We start from the raw sequence: 14,843 nt of genomic DNA on the forward strand, positions 1-14,843 counted from the left end.
TGCATATCAAATAGTAAGAAAAGTTTCTTCATAGTAGTATATCCCAAAATGAGTTTGCGTGCTGGACAATGATGCTTTCGTGCAAGGGGGATTGGCGTAGAACAATATCGGCCGTCGCTTGTCTTACGATCCATTCTTGATCCTTAAGATATACTGTTACTAGTTGTAGTATCCCCTCGGACAGAGCTGATTTACCCCTGAGAGCTTCGACTGCCGCCCGTTGTACAGGTTATCTTTGACCTTGAATCAGTGCTGGTACTATTTGGAGCATTTGATCAGATAAATAAATCTGACTGGCCCCTAGAATTTTCGACTGCTGCCTCGTCATGTATACATGTCTTGGTCCTAGACAGGTTTCTTTTCAAGGCTAGCAAAAGGATGTGCAAAATTTGATCCAACGATTCAACAAGCACAGAATCGTATGAGAATCTTCCCTAAGCTAGCAGACTGATTAGAATTGTTGTTATTTTACTTTTGTCTTTGAACATGTTATTTTTGGCCGTATTAGAATTGTAGAGGTTATATGATTAAGTAAATTGGCCCGATCTGTAATCCAGGGAAAAATCTCTTATTCTATGGCACTGGATTCATCATAGGTCCAAACATACAGTAAGGGAAATCCACAATACTAGCAAGCAGTAGTCAGAGGACTCTCGTCATCATCATAAAAAGGGATTTGATACTATACTCACCGATATAACATCCTATACTCAGGCTGTCGCTGTCTAGGTTCTGTTGGCCTCATAGCAGGCCAGCTGAGCGTTGAGGCCCAAGTGTTTAGGTCCAACCCATCAGGTCTTGGATGGATTCCATGTACGACGTGTCCGCGCCGAAGTAAGGCCCCATGGCGTCATCAAAGCTTGGCAATCTTAAGGAGTCATGTTCGCCAACCGCTGAACATTCGGAGAAAACGTTCTCTAGGGGAGGACAGACTTTTCCCCATGAGGTGTCAACCGGGTCGACAGGTGTCGTTGCTCTGCGTTCATGATCTCCCTCTACCGTGAAGTAGGAACTGGAAGCCCAAGTAGCTATCGGAGGATGCGTATTAACCAAATTTCTTTCTTGCCTTGCCCCCGCAGACTGCCGGGTTGATTGAGGCGTGGGTTGAGGTACAGGCTGCCCGGTAGGGACGTCTCCCCGCCCGAGCGTCATGCGGCTGAAAAGCCACGCCGGAAAGTCGTTGTCTTCAGCAATCCTCCCTTTGCTGATGGACATGTCGATAGCCATAGTCATTTTCATGTACAAACTCGGGTTCTTGGCAAGATGATGGGTCCAGTCGGTGATCACTGGGCCGGTATTTGCCGGCTGAGCCTGCGTATCAGCCTGGGCCAGGTCGGCCGCACGCTTCACCGTCTCTTTTACCAGTTCAACGCCATCGTACTGCGGCAGGAAGGATTTCATTGCCCCCATCAAGACCTCAAGGTGGCGTTTGCTGGACGCTGCTGAAATTGGAGACTCAAAGCTGAACTCGCCATTGACCGCGGCCAGCCGCGCGCTGACGACACTCAAAGCCAGTGGCATGGCAATGCAAGCGATCCTTGAGAACAGAGACATTGTTAGCAACCAGTATAGGAAGCGCTGGAATATGGGGAGAAAGCATCGCACGTACGCGCTGATTGGCAGCCAACGGACAAGGCGACGCCTGGTCAGCTCCTCTAGTAGCTGCGCCATGTTGGTCGCAGCATCCTGCAGCTCACTGCGACTCTTCTTGAGTTTCGTTGTCTTCCAGGCTCCCTCCGCGCTTCCGTCGGAGTCTTGATGTAGGTAGTAGAGGATCTTGTAATGGCAAAAGGCAATCTTGGCATGACTAGGTGAAGGGTGGTTAGGCCTTGGCTAAGTAAGGGTGGATCGGCTGGGTGTTGTAGCTTACTGGTAATAGATGTACATCAGATTAATGTGCAGGGCCACAGATTTGTGTAGATCTTTCCTCTTGTCGGAGGTAGTCTGGGTTGCCTCTTTCACGGGTGGGAACTGAGTACTAGCACGGACAAACCAGTCCTCCATGGCAGCTTCGCATTTCTGAATCTTTGCGTCTTCCTCCTGGCTGGGCCACTGTGCCGACGGAAGCGAGTCTTCGAATGGGTAAACCAAAGTAAGAAGATCGGTAAGAACGATCGTCAAATTGAGATATACCTCAAACAGGCCGACGAGCCGCTTCTTGCTCGCGGGGTTATAGACATTGGACCTGAAGATCTCGCCTTCGAGATCAGACATGATCAAAGATTTGTCTGCTTCAAAGTCAAAGGATCCGCGCGTGAGATAGGGGTCGAAACGGGTGCACAACGGCGAGATGCGGTCCATAGAAACACAGCACCACCAAAGGCGGCACAGCGCTCTGTGATGCTTTGTAGTGGATGATCCGGGTGTTGCTGTCGCTGTGGCCAAACGGTCCGCGTTCAGGCTTTTGGCATGCTGGATGGCACGTCCGAGCCACGTCTTGTACGGTATCTGGTCTAGGTTGGAGGGGGGTACCCAGCCAGTGAGCAACAGTGCGGATTGTGCCAGCGGTAAGAGAGAGCTCTCTGTATCCATGTCGTAAAGAAGCTGGTTATCAGTCAGCATACGATGTCATCCAGGGTGCCACCCATCGTTCCTAGGAGATTCAGCGTGCCTTGACTCTTCGGTAAAATTCGGCTCTTGCAGCCTTGAGAGTAGAAAAGCCCAGCTTCTTGATGGTGTCGAACGGTACAAACTGCGATGAGATGTAAGTCGAGTGTTGTAGGATTCCTTATGTGCGAAGGCAAAACCCATCAGCACCCAGTAAGATCGTACCGTACAGCTGCTGAACAGCATCGTCTGAAATAGTAGCAACGACATCTTGTCATCTGATGCGCCCTCCCTTTCAGTCTGGGAGTACATGTCCCAGAATTCGCCCTCGTCGATGAGAGGGATGAGAGGATGGATGTGTAAGTAGTACTGCTCCACAAAGTCATCAAGCATCGGACGTGCAGGCACGTGAAGGCAGCCTTGGAACTCCAAATAGTTGACGTCCTGGGATGGAATTCTGTGCAGATTGCCAACGGTGAGAAATCGGAGGTGAGAGTAGATCACGGTAGGTGCTGCGTGTGAGCCAGTATTAGCGCGGTGGCTTAACCACGAGTCGCTATTTTCCTCAGGACCTGTACCTGAGGAGTGATTCGAAAAGTTTACCAGCCCCCAAGGGAGGTCGGGCGCGTACGTGTCCCAAAGACCGTCGCAAGCCTTGTCGCTTTCGCTGTCCGAGTAGACGTCATGAGGGTGTTCAACAGCCTCGCCGTCGTGCAAGAGGTTGGACGTCGGGTTGCGCCGGCCGGGTTCGCCGGGGAATGCGGATGAGACTGTTTGGGGAGTTATTATTTCGACTCCCTTCGGAGATGGGTTGTCTCGGCGGTCATTTCGTCGTCGTTCAGTGGCCCTATCAAGTGACGTTAGTCCATCTTGTCCGGGGATTGAACGGGCAATTGGTGCATACAATCTAGAAGCCCTGCCAACCACGAGGCAATTCTTGCAGTGCAGTTTGCAGTTTGTGCAGGGTTGGTTGACTTTGTCGACATCGCACCGAACCTTGCGGTGTCGACAAGCAAGACAGGCCTTTGCGGCCCTATTGCGGCCTGAGCCTGCTCCGGCTTTGCTGGTAGAATTGTTTCTGTTTGAGCTGGACATCAAGGCTACGGCAACTCAAGATCACCAGATTGATGCGTGAGTCTTTACCATTTTTCATAAGGAGACAGATCAGCGGCATTGAAATAGTGTGCAGTCAGGATCCCACGGGTTACGGACAAGCTACCCGCCCCGTGACGCCGGCAAGGACATGCGGGTCTTCAACTGCGGGGTTGGACGGGGATCATCCAGGGGAAGCTGAAGAAGATCCAGCGGAACAGGTTAGTGTAACACTTCACCACTAGGAGCACAGACCCCTGTAGCCATCACATACCGGTCTCAGCTTGGTTGTCTGAGTGGATCAGAAGACTTCGGCACGCTCGGTAACTACCCGCCACCCTTCCCTAGGTCAATTCCTATGCGTCTATGCATACATAAAGTAACCAATGTGCGGTCAAATGAGGGTGTTGGCAAGATGCCGACCTTTCAGGTTGCATTCACAATCAGATGCTCTATTCTTACACATTAGAGCCGGTCAAGAGCCCCTCCTCTTCTTTAAAATGGCCTCTCTCGCCAGCCCTCTCTCAGCTACGGGTTCACCTTACCCAGTCATATCTCGAGAGTCTCCTTGAGGAACGCGATCTGCGAGGCCACGTTCTTTTCAAACTCCTCTCCAAAGTACATGCTAAAGTGGTCCTGGCCCTTGAATAACTGCAGTTTCTTGGGCTCGCGGGCGCGGTTGAACGCGTCGAGCTGCAGATATGAGGGCGTCGTAATATCCTTCTCTGCCACGACCATGAGTAGTGGTGTGGGGGCAATGCGGTGGATGAAGGCAAGCGGCTCGAACATTGTACAGTTCAAGAGACTCTGTACCGTTGCCACCTTGCTCCAAGTCTCGCCGCGGCGCGTCATTTCGTCCGTTAGCGCGAGTGCAGCCGGGTCTTGCAGCACCGCCTTGGATGTGCCTGTCTTGATGTGTTCTGCCGACTCGGGAAAGCTTGGGATTTTGGTTGGTGTCCCGGTGGCGATGGCGTGGGCGCGTTCTTGCAACAGGCTATCTGGCGGACTGTCGGACTTCAGTGAAATCCACTCGCCTGAAATGAACGGCACCTGAACGATGACTGCGGCGATGCTCTTGTTCATGGCTGCGGCCATCAGGGCAGTACCGCCAGACATGCTCGAGCCCCAGTACACGATTTTGGTGGCATCAACCTCGGGCAAGGTGCTAGCGTAGTAGAAGGCGTCGAAGAAGTCACGCGTCTGCAGCAGAGGGTCGACCTCGTCACGGGGGCTTCCCTCACTGTCACCGAAGCATCGGTTGTCATATGTGAGCGCGGTGATGCCAGCGGCCTGGAACCTGGCGGCGAAGTCAGGCAGGAAATTGACTCTGTTGCCTGCGAACTAAAGGAGCGAAAAGTCAGCTTTGCTTCGCACGACAATGAACGGGATACTCACGCCGGCATTCATGATAATACAAGGCTTTTTTTCGCCGGCGGGGAATAGAGTGCCTCTGAGCTTAATGCCGTCATAGGTCTTGAATTCGACATCTCTGGAGGAAGCCATGTTGGTGAGGATGCTAAAGCGAGATAGTGGTGTTGGAAGGCAGCGAGAGGCGACAATTCATATAAGTCCACAATTGGCAATTTGTGCTTTGTTCTAGAATTTTACTGTCAAGGACGTTGCCGAGAGGCATCTCTCTAAATAGCAACATTTCAGAGAACAGTGGTGAGGTGGTAAGGGTTCTCGCTCGGCCCAGGCTCTCACAATAGCCGGTGGGCGAAATTCGAGCCCGAGTACTCGGCACGAGACTCTTCTGTCTTCGGCCATAGTTGTGGGGTTTGGCTTTCGGGCTGCTACGAGCCTCCAGACTCGGTCTTGGGAGGTGTGGTAGTCTCTGAAGGTCCAACGCCTCTCAGTTATGGACGGCTTGTTCACACCGTTCGTTCATGCGGGGACTAGGTCGGTTGTTTCCCCATAATTAGTACGGTGCCTCGGGTGGCTTTGCTCAGGTGCGTTCCCCACCGACTGGAGAGAAGAGGGGCGAATTGTGCGTGTGAAGACCGTCTCGGCAATAAAACATGCGTCTCCTTTCGGTTCAGGCCGCCCATCGTACCGAGCCTCCGTGCACCCCAAGTCGCCCGAGCTGTGCGCCGCAACCAGAATCCTTTGCGAGCAACCAAAGTCCTTTGCAAGCCTGGCATGGCAGCGAACAACCTGAGCCGGACGGCAAAGCGGCACAACAAACGGCCGCTCGGTAAATAACCGAGTCCAGATTGATCTGGGGCTCCATGGGGTAGCTGGACAAATTCCAGCTCTTAATAGAAGACGCGCCTCGCGTGCATCTCGTGTACATCCGACTTAAACGATCTACGGCTTTTCCCCATCTCAAACATGACCACCCTCGCCCAACTTTTTCATCAATATGCTCCGGCAGCTACCAGCCTGGCCAAGTCGCCCAAGGTGCAAGCTGCCGCAGCGACGCTTTGCCTCTTGGGCCTGCTGCCGCGGGTGAATGAATGGCTCTCCCATAGAAGTGCCAACAACTACGTGAGCGACAAATCCTGGGACTGGTCCAAGGAAATTGTTGTCGTGACCGGCGGTAGCAGCGGCATTGGCGCCAAAATCGTCGAGATGCTTGAGAACAGAAACGTCAAGACCATCATCCTGGACTTGAATCCGCCCACGGCGAAAACAGGTATGCCGCTCTCCTCCTAGGAGCCTGAAAAGTATCAAGTAGCCAGGGCATAGGCTAACGCCGAGATTGAGTCAGGGCCCAATGTCTCGTTCTATCAGATCGATCTTTCCGACGCCTCAGCAATCGCCGACGTGGCCGCTCGTATCCGAACCGAGCACGGCGACCCCAGCGTCCTTGTCAACAACGCTGGCATCGGCAACGGTTCGCCAATTCTCAAAGTATCGGAGGCGAAGCTGCAAAAGCTGTTTGGCGTTAACCTGATCGCCCCCTTCCTGCTGGTGCAGCAATTCATCCCTTCCATGATCGCCCGGAACCACGGCCACGTCATCAACATTGCAAGCATGGCCTCCTTCGCCACCCAGGCTTGTAACGTCGACTACGCGGCCAGTAAAGTCGGCCTTCTTGCGTTCCATGAGGGACTGAAGCAAGAGCTGAAGCATGTGTACAATGCGCCGGCAGTGCGAGCAACGTGAGCGCTTTCCCCTGCCGTCCAAGATATTTTCGTCCATCGTAGCAAAGCTGACCTGTTGGTGACAGTGTTATTCACCCGACTTGGGTCAGAACGCCCATGATCAAGAAACTAAGCGAGACGGGGAAGCTCAGCGGGCCCACCGTGAACGCGGCCGACGTTGCCGGAGCTGTCGTGAACCAAATCTTCACCGGCTACGGGGCGCAGGTTTGTGTTCCATCGACCTTGGGCATGGTTTCGATCATCAGAGGATTCCCAGTGTGGTTCCAGGAGAGGTTTCGTGACAGGGCGACGCGCGGGCTCTTGGCCGCGATTGAGGAGTCGAGTTAAAATGCTGCGGTTTCAACATGTACATGAGAAAGAAGGAGTTTCCTGTAAATAAGATGCTATCAGCCAGAGTTTGAGGATTACGACAGGGAAGTTGACTTCGTTGTTTTCGATCTGGGCGATGAAGTGCAAGGTTTGGATATAGCACTGGACAAAAATTCGACGACAAGGGTGAAATCAGGGCTTCTGCCATCCGATGCTGTGTAGGAGAGTAATACATAAAGTAAAGTCTTCCTGTAGTTCAACTTTTGATTTTGATGATTTTGTTACATGTACTCTTAGAGCCTCGGCTGCCTGACAACATGGCTACCAGTTAGCCCCCAGACTTTGAGACCAATGCAGCCCGTTTAGAATACGGTGCCGTCGCTCTTGATGAGAATAGGGCTCGACTTCGTTTGCGGTCGATGCTTAGCTGCCATCTCACGCCCGGACTTCCATGAGCCAGCCTCGAGCAGTTGCGCCATGCTCAGATGGACGCCGTCGCCCATTCGAGCCAGAACGCCGGTATACAACTTGTCAATTAGCACCAACGTCATGGCCCTCCATTCCACTATGACATCGTCGCCTGCATCGAAAAGAGGCAGTTCTCCGCCCGATGCCTTCAGGCCTCGCTCAAGCGACTCCTTTTTCAAGACCAGCACGCCTAGGTCGACGAAGAGACCGCCGTTGCGATACTCTGGCAAGGCAGTCAGAGAGTCCGCGTTAATCCACTCCATGCCCAGGACTCTCTGGAACGGAACCATTAGGGAATAGGTGAGCCATTGTGTGAGTTTGTGGAAAGGCTGAATGCCATCGGCAGGATCAGAGCTACTAGATGCTTTCTTGAGGGTGCTCAAAGGCCATGCGTCACCGATGGGCGTGCCCTTGACGGTGGTTCGATCCTTGGGCCAACAGGGAATGAGAAGAGACTGAAGGGTGTCCCAAAGGAAGAGGACGTCGAGTTTGGAGGAGCCGCCGGCAGATTTGATTAGAGTGTCTAGTGATGTTGTTAGCAGACAATTATTTTTTCACGCTGGAGAATAAAAGCCCTACCGACGAGATTGCCTGGGCGGCCCTCAGGGCCAAAGACGTCTGGGTGGGCTAGCAATGACCGTCCCAAACTTCTGAGAAGGCCCGCACGAGAATCGACTCCCAACATGGGGTTGCTATCGGAAACCTGGAAGCCCTCTGCGAGTGCACTCGTCTCAAGCTTTTCCATTTTCTCTCCTATATATGACGTGTTAGGTCTCGCTCAGAAGGCTCATCGTCGTTAGGCTTACCGTGAACGACCGGGATGGATCCCGAGGCATTGAAAGCCAGTGACTTGAACATGTGAAGACTGGCCACCGCAATACCCTCACTTCGCTCATACACTTGATCAGTTCCGGGCTCAGTGTATCGCCAATCATCACCTGCGCCGGCATCCAGGAGAACAGAGACAAAGAAGAGGTCGACCAAGCGGCGGGTCGTCTCTGTCTTATCACATCCCTCCTTCTTCCACTCCTCTACGATGTTAGCGACACGAGGGACATTTCCGACTTCGAAATGCTGCCAGCGTCCATGCGGGGGGATGGTGTCGAATTTGTCAGGGCCATAATCACGCTGAGAGGGAATCAGTAAGTTTACAGAAAAGATGCCGTAAAAGCGCGGGGCCCCCACCTTGATAACGGAAGCCACGAAGTCAACAACGTCATCCAACTTATCCTCTCGGACGTCGAAGTGGCTCAAGTTTCCGGCTTTAGCGACATCTCCCACGATCTTGGAACGTTCGCGGACAGCGCGCAGAGAGAGAAGGTACTTGATTTGAGAGTCCATTTCGAATGCTTAAGGAGATGAAGTCAGAGGGATACGGTTGATGCATAGCTCCCGTGACAGCGGGGTAGCTGGGAACCCCGCACTCATTTATAGCAGCTCTGGAATGCACTGGAGAGGTCACTTGGGCGGTGAACAGCTACCAAAAGTGCCTGTGGGGTAAGCCTTATCGGCCCAGACAGCGCTAATGCATGCAAGGGATATCGGGCGGCTCCGGCCCTTGGGTTAATTACCCCTGAACCTCAGAACCTCCTATATCGCGACTTGGAAAGCAGCCATGAAGACGTGCTTCAACATTGGAACCTCCTCTAGCCTTGTACAGTGCAGTAGTGTTTACTTGTGTATCGTTGAATTATCTGGTCCTGATGAACAATGTTGCGCTTTTGGGCCACGCATTATGTGAAACATACTAGTGTTGTCTGGGAACTTGGATTGCATTACTCATCACATTTACACTCTATCTGCCATCGCCAGCTGGGTTAGAGTTCAAGCCGCAACGCCAGTTTTCATGATACCGTGAACGTCAACGAAATCCCTACATTGGTTTACTAGCACGAGGCTGGGGTATAGTGCCAGTACCGTGTATCCTGAATCCTGTTGCTGCCTTTGAACGCTGAACTCTTTCAAATATTTTACCTGTCAAAGAAAGATCATTCATCAAATGATAATTGTTAGTTTCATCCTAGAATATAAGCTTGGTGCTAGCTGTCGAGAAGTTTGTCCGATTAGAAGTAAATATATAGCCGGCGTCCATACCAAAATCGTGTAGGCTACCGCCTCAGCGGCATCCAGAAGACCAACGTGAGGCTTCATACCCGCATGCAGTGATAGCGACGGCACGGTTCTATCAGTAGGGAGGGCCAAAAAGAATCAGCAGGGGACAGCATCAGGTGGGAAGCTAGAACAAAGATGAGAAGGTATGAGATATCGGTTGGTCTGCGCTCACAACGGGCGAGGAGGAGAAAACAGTCTTCAGAAGAGAAGCAATTAGAAGTTTGAGGGGGCAGCGACCATCTCTTAAGAGGGCCGCCATTCCGGCTAATCAGAGCAGATCACCTTCACAAGTCGCCGACCTAGTTTTGTTAGACTGGCACTCGCTGGAGAAGCACTACAGCAAGGTAATAATACTTAGAGTGGCTGCATAGCGTAGGAAGGGTGTCACTCCACACCGGCAAGTCGATCGGGACTGGAAACGGAATTATGTTTTAGGGAGGAGTGATGCCCGACGAAAATAGGGGAAACTTGAGGAGGAAAGATTTAAATGCATCCGACGAGCGACAGGAGGAGGGAGCCAAATGGGCTTATAAATGATAAAAGAAACAGTCTGCACTAGGCAGCCGGCGGCGGGATCTCAATTATAAGGTAGATAATCTTCCACTTCATCCAGGCTGGGCAGTCCGCTTTCACTATGATAGGAATAGCAAGGGCTCATGGTGAGAAAGTCTACATAGTTGAAGTCCACACCTTGAGAAGAGAACCGACTTCTGATCTGTCGCAACTGCGCCAGACGTTCTTTTGACAGAGGACCATCAAATGACAGGACATTCTCGACTGATCGCAACTCTGGACAGCAATTCTTGACATGGTCAGCCAACATGGGCAAGTCGTGGTCAAACGCATGTTGAGTGTGATGCATTAGGTTCAAAGTCTTCAATGTTCTCGGCAGAAGACGCACAAAAGCCCCGTCTTCATCAGCATCGAAGTCCTGACAAGTGTCGTCGTCGAAGCATAAACAGTTCGTGCCGATTTCGAGGACTTCTAACGCTTCAAATTGCTTCAAAGATTTGATGCAGTCTTGCAGTACTCTCCTTCGCGGCCGTGTTCCTGTTCCGTACCCGGAAGAGTCAAGACTGAAATGTAGGGATAGTTCTGCCAGTTGTGACATGAACGGCTCAAGGGTGTTGATAGCTTCTTGTGGGGTACACTTCGCATCCCCTTCGTAGTCGCAATCAAGATTAACCTTTCTCAGGCTTGGAAATCCTAGCAGTATATTGCTGAGATCTCGGCCGGTGAATTCCATACCCCGCAAATGAAAGAATCGAACGTTCTCAAAATGCAGGCCCAGTATAGGCGCCGTGACACCGAATAGCCGGAGATTTTGAAGATTAGGCGCCATCCCCGCCAGTGTTTGTACCAGATTCCCATTAGAACCCACACCAACCAACCAGAGGGTCTCCAATTTTGGGAACATGGGATGGCGTCGAATCATACCCGATCGATGGGCCGATAGGAGTGTCTCAAGGAACTTTCGGTGGCCACCGACCCCGGTTTTGAAATCTCGGAGATTGGGCAAGTGTGCGACGATGAGTTCCAAGAAGAACGCATGCACGAAGTCCAATCGTCGGTAGTCTCCCTCCTTGTTTGGGTGGTCGTCCCCCAGCCGGAGCAGGCTAGGTACCTGAACGCCGAGTATGCATGCCGTCTTCTTAACAAAGTCGAAATCCTCGTCACTCACAGGTGGGCAACGAGCATCGTCCCAGTCAACATATTGCACCAGGGTGGCAATTTTTGGGTTGGTTACCACAGTGCGCAGCAAATTTACCCGAGTGTCGGGTGTTGGGGGGATTGGGTCGAGTAGACTTTTGATCGATGGTGGCTTCGTCGTGATTTTGATACGTTGGAATATGACGGTGGCGGAGACTGTCCGGAGGTAGTTTGAGACAAGAGAAAGTGACAAGAGGCTGCGTCGGTCTTCCTCCCATAAGTCAGAACAAACCTGCTGTAAGACCTCAGTAGGGATATCGTCGAGCTTGGTAGGTGCCATGTTAGGTTTGGAGTGTCTCTTTCTACAGGTGAATTTCCCGGACTCTGGTTACCGTCACGGGAAGCTATTGCGAGGGATTTTACTGTTTTAGTTGAAAGTTACAGAGAGAATCAATTGGATCCAGATAGAATGTTGTGTCCTGTTTGCATGGCTGCCTATTTGTCCATTGGCTTGGCTTCCACTAATCCACAAACAGACGTGCTAATGCATTAAGGTACCTGCAGTACCCCCTGAAGCTGTCGTATTGGGAGGCGCAAATATTTATCAAATATGCCTTCCTCCAGGAAATGTCATCTTTAATGCCCGACAGAAGATGCTCTGTATGAAAAAAATGAAAAATATTAGTTAGAAAGGGGATTTATAATGGATGTAAAGCAAGTCTAGATACATTCGCCCCGGCAGGGGTCAACAATCCCTTGATGCGCCGCACAAGGAACCTTTTCATAGCTAGTTGTTCCGCCCGGGTCCTAAGCTAGCCAACCAATTGAGCGACGATTTACGTCCTGCAAGCGGGAGTCCGCAAAAAATTGATTATCATTATGCATCTTAATTCTAAATTATCTCGTATTTCAATAGAAACTGTTTCTCTTGCAATAGGGACTCAAAGCGAGAGTGTATTAAGTAGGCCTGTACCAAAAGAATTCGCTACAAAGTAGCTCGGAGTGGCTGATACCGTACGACACTGTAAGTAGGCAATGAGAACCCACGGTTTATAGTGGTGAGGGTTTATATGCTCTTTATAGATTATATTGTATATAGGTTGACGATTGACTGGGAACATGGGCAGAGTATCGCTGAGAACCTAAGGCTTTTCGAATAAAGCTATCGTAACAGGCTAGATAACAGCGTTCCAGGAAACATCATCAACGGCATATCGATCTGTAACTGTCTTGACATGTTCCTTGACGCAATTCTTCTCTGCAGGAACGCCTTCAAATCTTGCCCCAATCCAAGCTGCGATATCAGCTCGGGCCGCTTCCAAAACTTGTCCGTGGCCCATATTGGGATAGATACGAGCGTAAATGGCGCTCTTGGGATATGACGAACAAGTCTTGTTGAAGTCGTCCAGGATCATGTCTTTCGGCGTGACGTTATCAGCCCCGCCTGAAATTACCAACATTGGAGCTGCCAGTGCATGTGGTCCTCTACCATTGTATCGAATTGCCCAGTCATCCATCACTGGATGTGTCATCCAGCTAGTATTCTTATATATCTCTCCTAGCGTCAAGTTGCCTACAATAGGAAAACTTGACCGGATACATGACTTGTTGAGAGCTCCTAGACGCTGTAGAGTGGTTTCACTAAGGTAGTCCTCCAGCTTAATCTGGTCTGGGTAGAGGTTAGATAGGGACTCAATGAAATATACTGCAAAGGGATCATTAGTTGGCTCCAAGGGGTGATCAAGGGATCTTAAGATCAGCTTCTGTGACTGCAAAGCTGGTGCAGCAGCAACACAACCAACAAATTCGCCGGCTTCTAGCAGGGCTTCTTGCTTAGGCTGAGCAAGACGCTCATTTGTACGCCATGCAGCCATCCCGCCCTCACTGTGTCCAAAGACAACCCATTTCTGGCCCAAAAGGCTACCAATAGCCTTCCTAGCGGCAACAAGAGAGTAGGCTGCATCACCAGCGTGAAGGGAGCCAGACTCGTACTTGAATCCTCCAGGAATTTCAGAGCCTAGGCCCGCATAGTCGGGAGCAACGACAGCATACCCAGACTCAGCGAGCATAAATGGTGCCTTCCAGTCGTATTGAAGAGCCTTATGGTTGGTAGGCGAGCACAACCGGCTGCGGCCGGCAGTTCCATGTGTCCAGACGATAGTACGCAACCCATTCGTACCGTTGGGCTTCGCGAAAGGATCGGTGAAGGGTAAGAGGACCCAAGCAGAAGCAGGGATAGGTTGGCGATCGATATCCTCTGTAATGTAGAGCATTCTGGAGAGTGAGAGGCTTGCGGGAATAGTCCAGTTAGATGCGAGCTGCGTTGAAGGCACATCCTCCCATCGTAGAATATCTCCAGGCTTAGCGCCAGTGAAGTTGGCCGGAGTCGAGTAGAAGGGGTCTGACACAATGTCGTCGGTAACCCAAAAGGCCGCTTCAGCCTCGTAAGATGTCTGGATGGCAGCCTGGCAGGCCTCGTCGCATCCTTTCTGGCACTCGCTGTCGCAGATAGGGTCGAGGGCATTGGCGATGCCGAGTAGATTAGAGGCGCCAAGTAAAATGGCCGCAAAGGTAGTAAACGAGTGCATCTTGAGCGATGATCAATGAGCTGGGTACTATAATGGTGTACTTGCTGTTGATTAAGAGTCAAGAAGACGGACCATGGCATGTTGCAACGCTGGTTTATATAGGAAGACACCTTGAGGAGGCAGGTTTATCGTAGACTATCAATCATCGGCTCCATGTGAATAGCAACTATTGTATTCTACTAGCCGAGCAGTGTCAATCGACTGCTCAGGTAATGCTCTACTAATTCAGCCATGAAATACCAGCAATTGCTCTGACGTCTGCTGGTGTAAGTAAGATCTGCGGTAATTGAGTTTAATTTCAGGTTTATTGTGGGTACGGAGAGATTTTAGATGCTGTGGTAAGGTATGATTTGGAAACTTACAGGGAATGTGCTCGTAGCTCGTTGGCGAACGCATACAACAAAACAAACATCCACCTTCCTAAAAGGCTCCTCTGTCGCACTCCGAAGGCCGCGGGTCCCGTCGATGAACATCTGCAGCAGCAATATACATAAAGAACCGCACCCCTAGAAATAAGATCAATTAGGTTATCCCAAAAGGGGACACTAAATTCTTGGGTCCATGCCAACAAGGGCAAGCAAAGCCCAGAACTTCCGTCTAGCTACTTGAAGAGATAAGGCTGCTGAGCAGATATGACAGCACTTTTTATTGTGCCACTCCTTTCCACTTATTTGGCTATCTTTACTACTATCATGATTTCTAAAGAAAAAGTCTGAGGATTGTGTTTGAGTTGACGCTGCTCAAATTGCTCCGATTATCGGAAACTAAGGCTAGCAGTTGTGTTAGGACACTCACCTAGCTCACCCGGCTCACCTCGACCAGCTTAAAAGCAGCAACATCAAGTTGAACATCTGGGTGAGGCGATCGCACTTGAACGACAGAGTGTCCCGCCTCGATACTCATCCAACTTATGCCACTCTTATAAGCCCTCGTGGCATGTGAGGTACACAGCCACAACCATCAGGACCTT

General features: G+C 51.1%; 5 protein-coding genes across 5 annotated transcripts; 1 reads left to right on the forward strand and 4 right to left on the reverse strand.

Moving 5' to 3' along the window:
- Window positions 1-777: 777 nt before the first annotated feature.
- EsH8_IV_001231 (fungal specific transcription factor domain-containing protein) lies at window positions 778-2,940 on the reverse strand (the record flags this gene model as incomplete). The annotated part of the gene is made up of 5 exons (XM_083266121.1): window positions 778-859; window positions 1,082-1,537; window positions 1,610-1,807; window positions 1,871-2,544; window positions 2,773-2,940. 5 exons carry the CDS (start codon window positions 2,938-2,940, stop codon window positions 778-780), a joined length of 1,578 nt encoding a protein of 525 aa, XP_083125016.1.
- A 1,248-nt stretch (window positions 2,941-4,188) lies between these two features.
- Window positions 4,189-5,142, reverse strand: EsH8_IV_001232 (Alpha/Beta hydrolase protein; the record flags this gene model as incomplete). The annotated part of the gene is made up of 2 exons (XM_083266122.1): window positions 4,189-4,980; window positions 5,035-5,142. 2 exons carry the CDS (start codon window positions 5,140-5,142, stop codon window positions 4,189-4,191), a joined length of 900 nt encoding a protein of 299 aa, XP_083125017.1.
- Window positions 5,143-5,970: 828 nt separating this feature from the next.
- Window positions 5,971-7,073, forward strand: EsH8_IV_001233 (uncharacterized protein; the record flags this gene model as incomplete). Its single annotated transcript, XM_083266123.1, has 3 exons — window positions 5,971-6,274; window positions 6,350-6,743; window positions 6,812-7,073. The coding sequence occupies 3 exons, from the start codon at window positions 5,971-5,973 to the stop codon at window positions 7,071-7,073; spliced, it is 960 nt and encodes a 319-aa protein (XP_083125018.1).
- A 344-nt stretch (window positions 7,074-7,417) lies between these two features.
- Window positions 7,418-8,864, reverse strand: EsH8_IV_001234 (URC4/urg3 family protein; the record flags this gene model as incomplete). Its single annotated transcript, XM_083266124.1, has 4 exons — window positions 7,418-8,046; window positions 8,103-8,276; window positions 8,330-8,651; window positions 8,709-8,864. The coding sequence occupies 4 exons, from the start codon at window positions 8,862-8,864 to the stop codon at window positions 7,418-7,420; spliced, it is 1,281 nt and encodes a 426-aa protein (XP_083125019.1).
- A 3,596-nt stretch (window positions 8,865-12,460) lies between these two features.
- Window positions 12,461-13,873, reverse strand: EsH8_IV_001235 (alpha/beta hydrolase; the record flags this gene model as incomplete). Its single annotated transcript, XM_083266125.1, has 1 exon — window positions 12,461-13,873. The coding sequence occupies one exon, from the start codon at window positions 13,871-13,873 to the stop codon at window positions 12,461-12,463; it is 1,413 nt and encodes a 470-aa protein (XP_083125020.1).
- Window positions 13,874-14,843: the final 970 nt, after the last annotated feature.

The sequence above is a fragment of the Colletotrichum jinshuiense genome, chromosome 4 (genome assembly GCF_051148585.1).
Source record: "Colletotrichum jinshuiense chromosome 4, complete sequence".
Classification (NCBI taxonomy): Eukaryota; Fungi; Ascomycota; class Sordariomycetes; order Glomerellales; family Glomerellaceae; genus Colletotrichum; species Colletotrichum jinshuiense.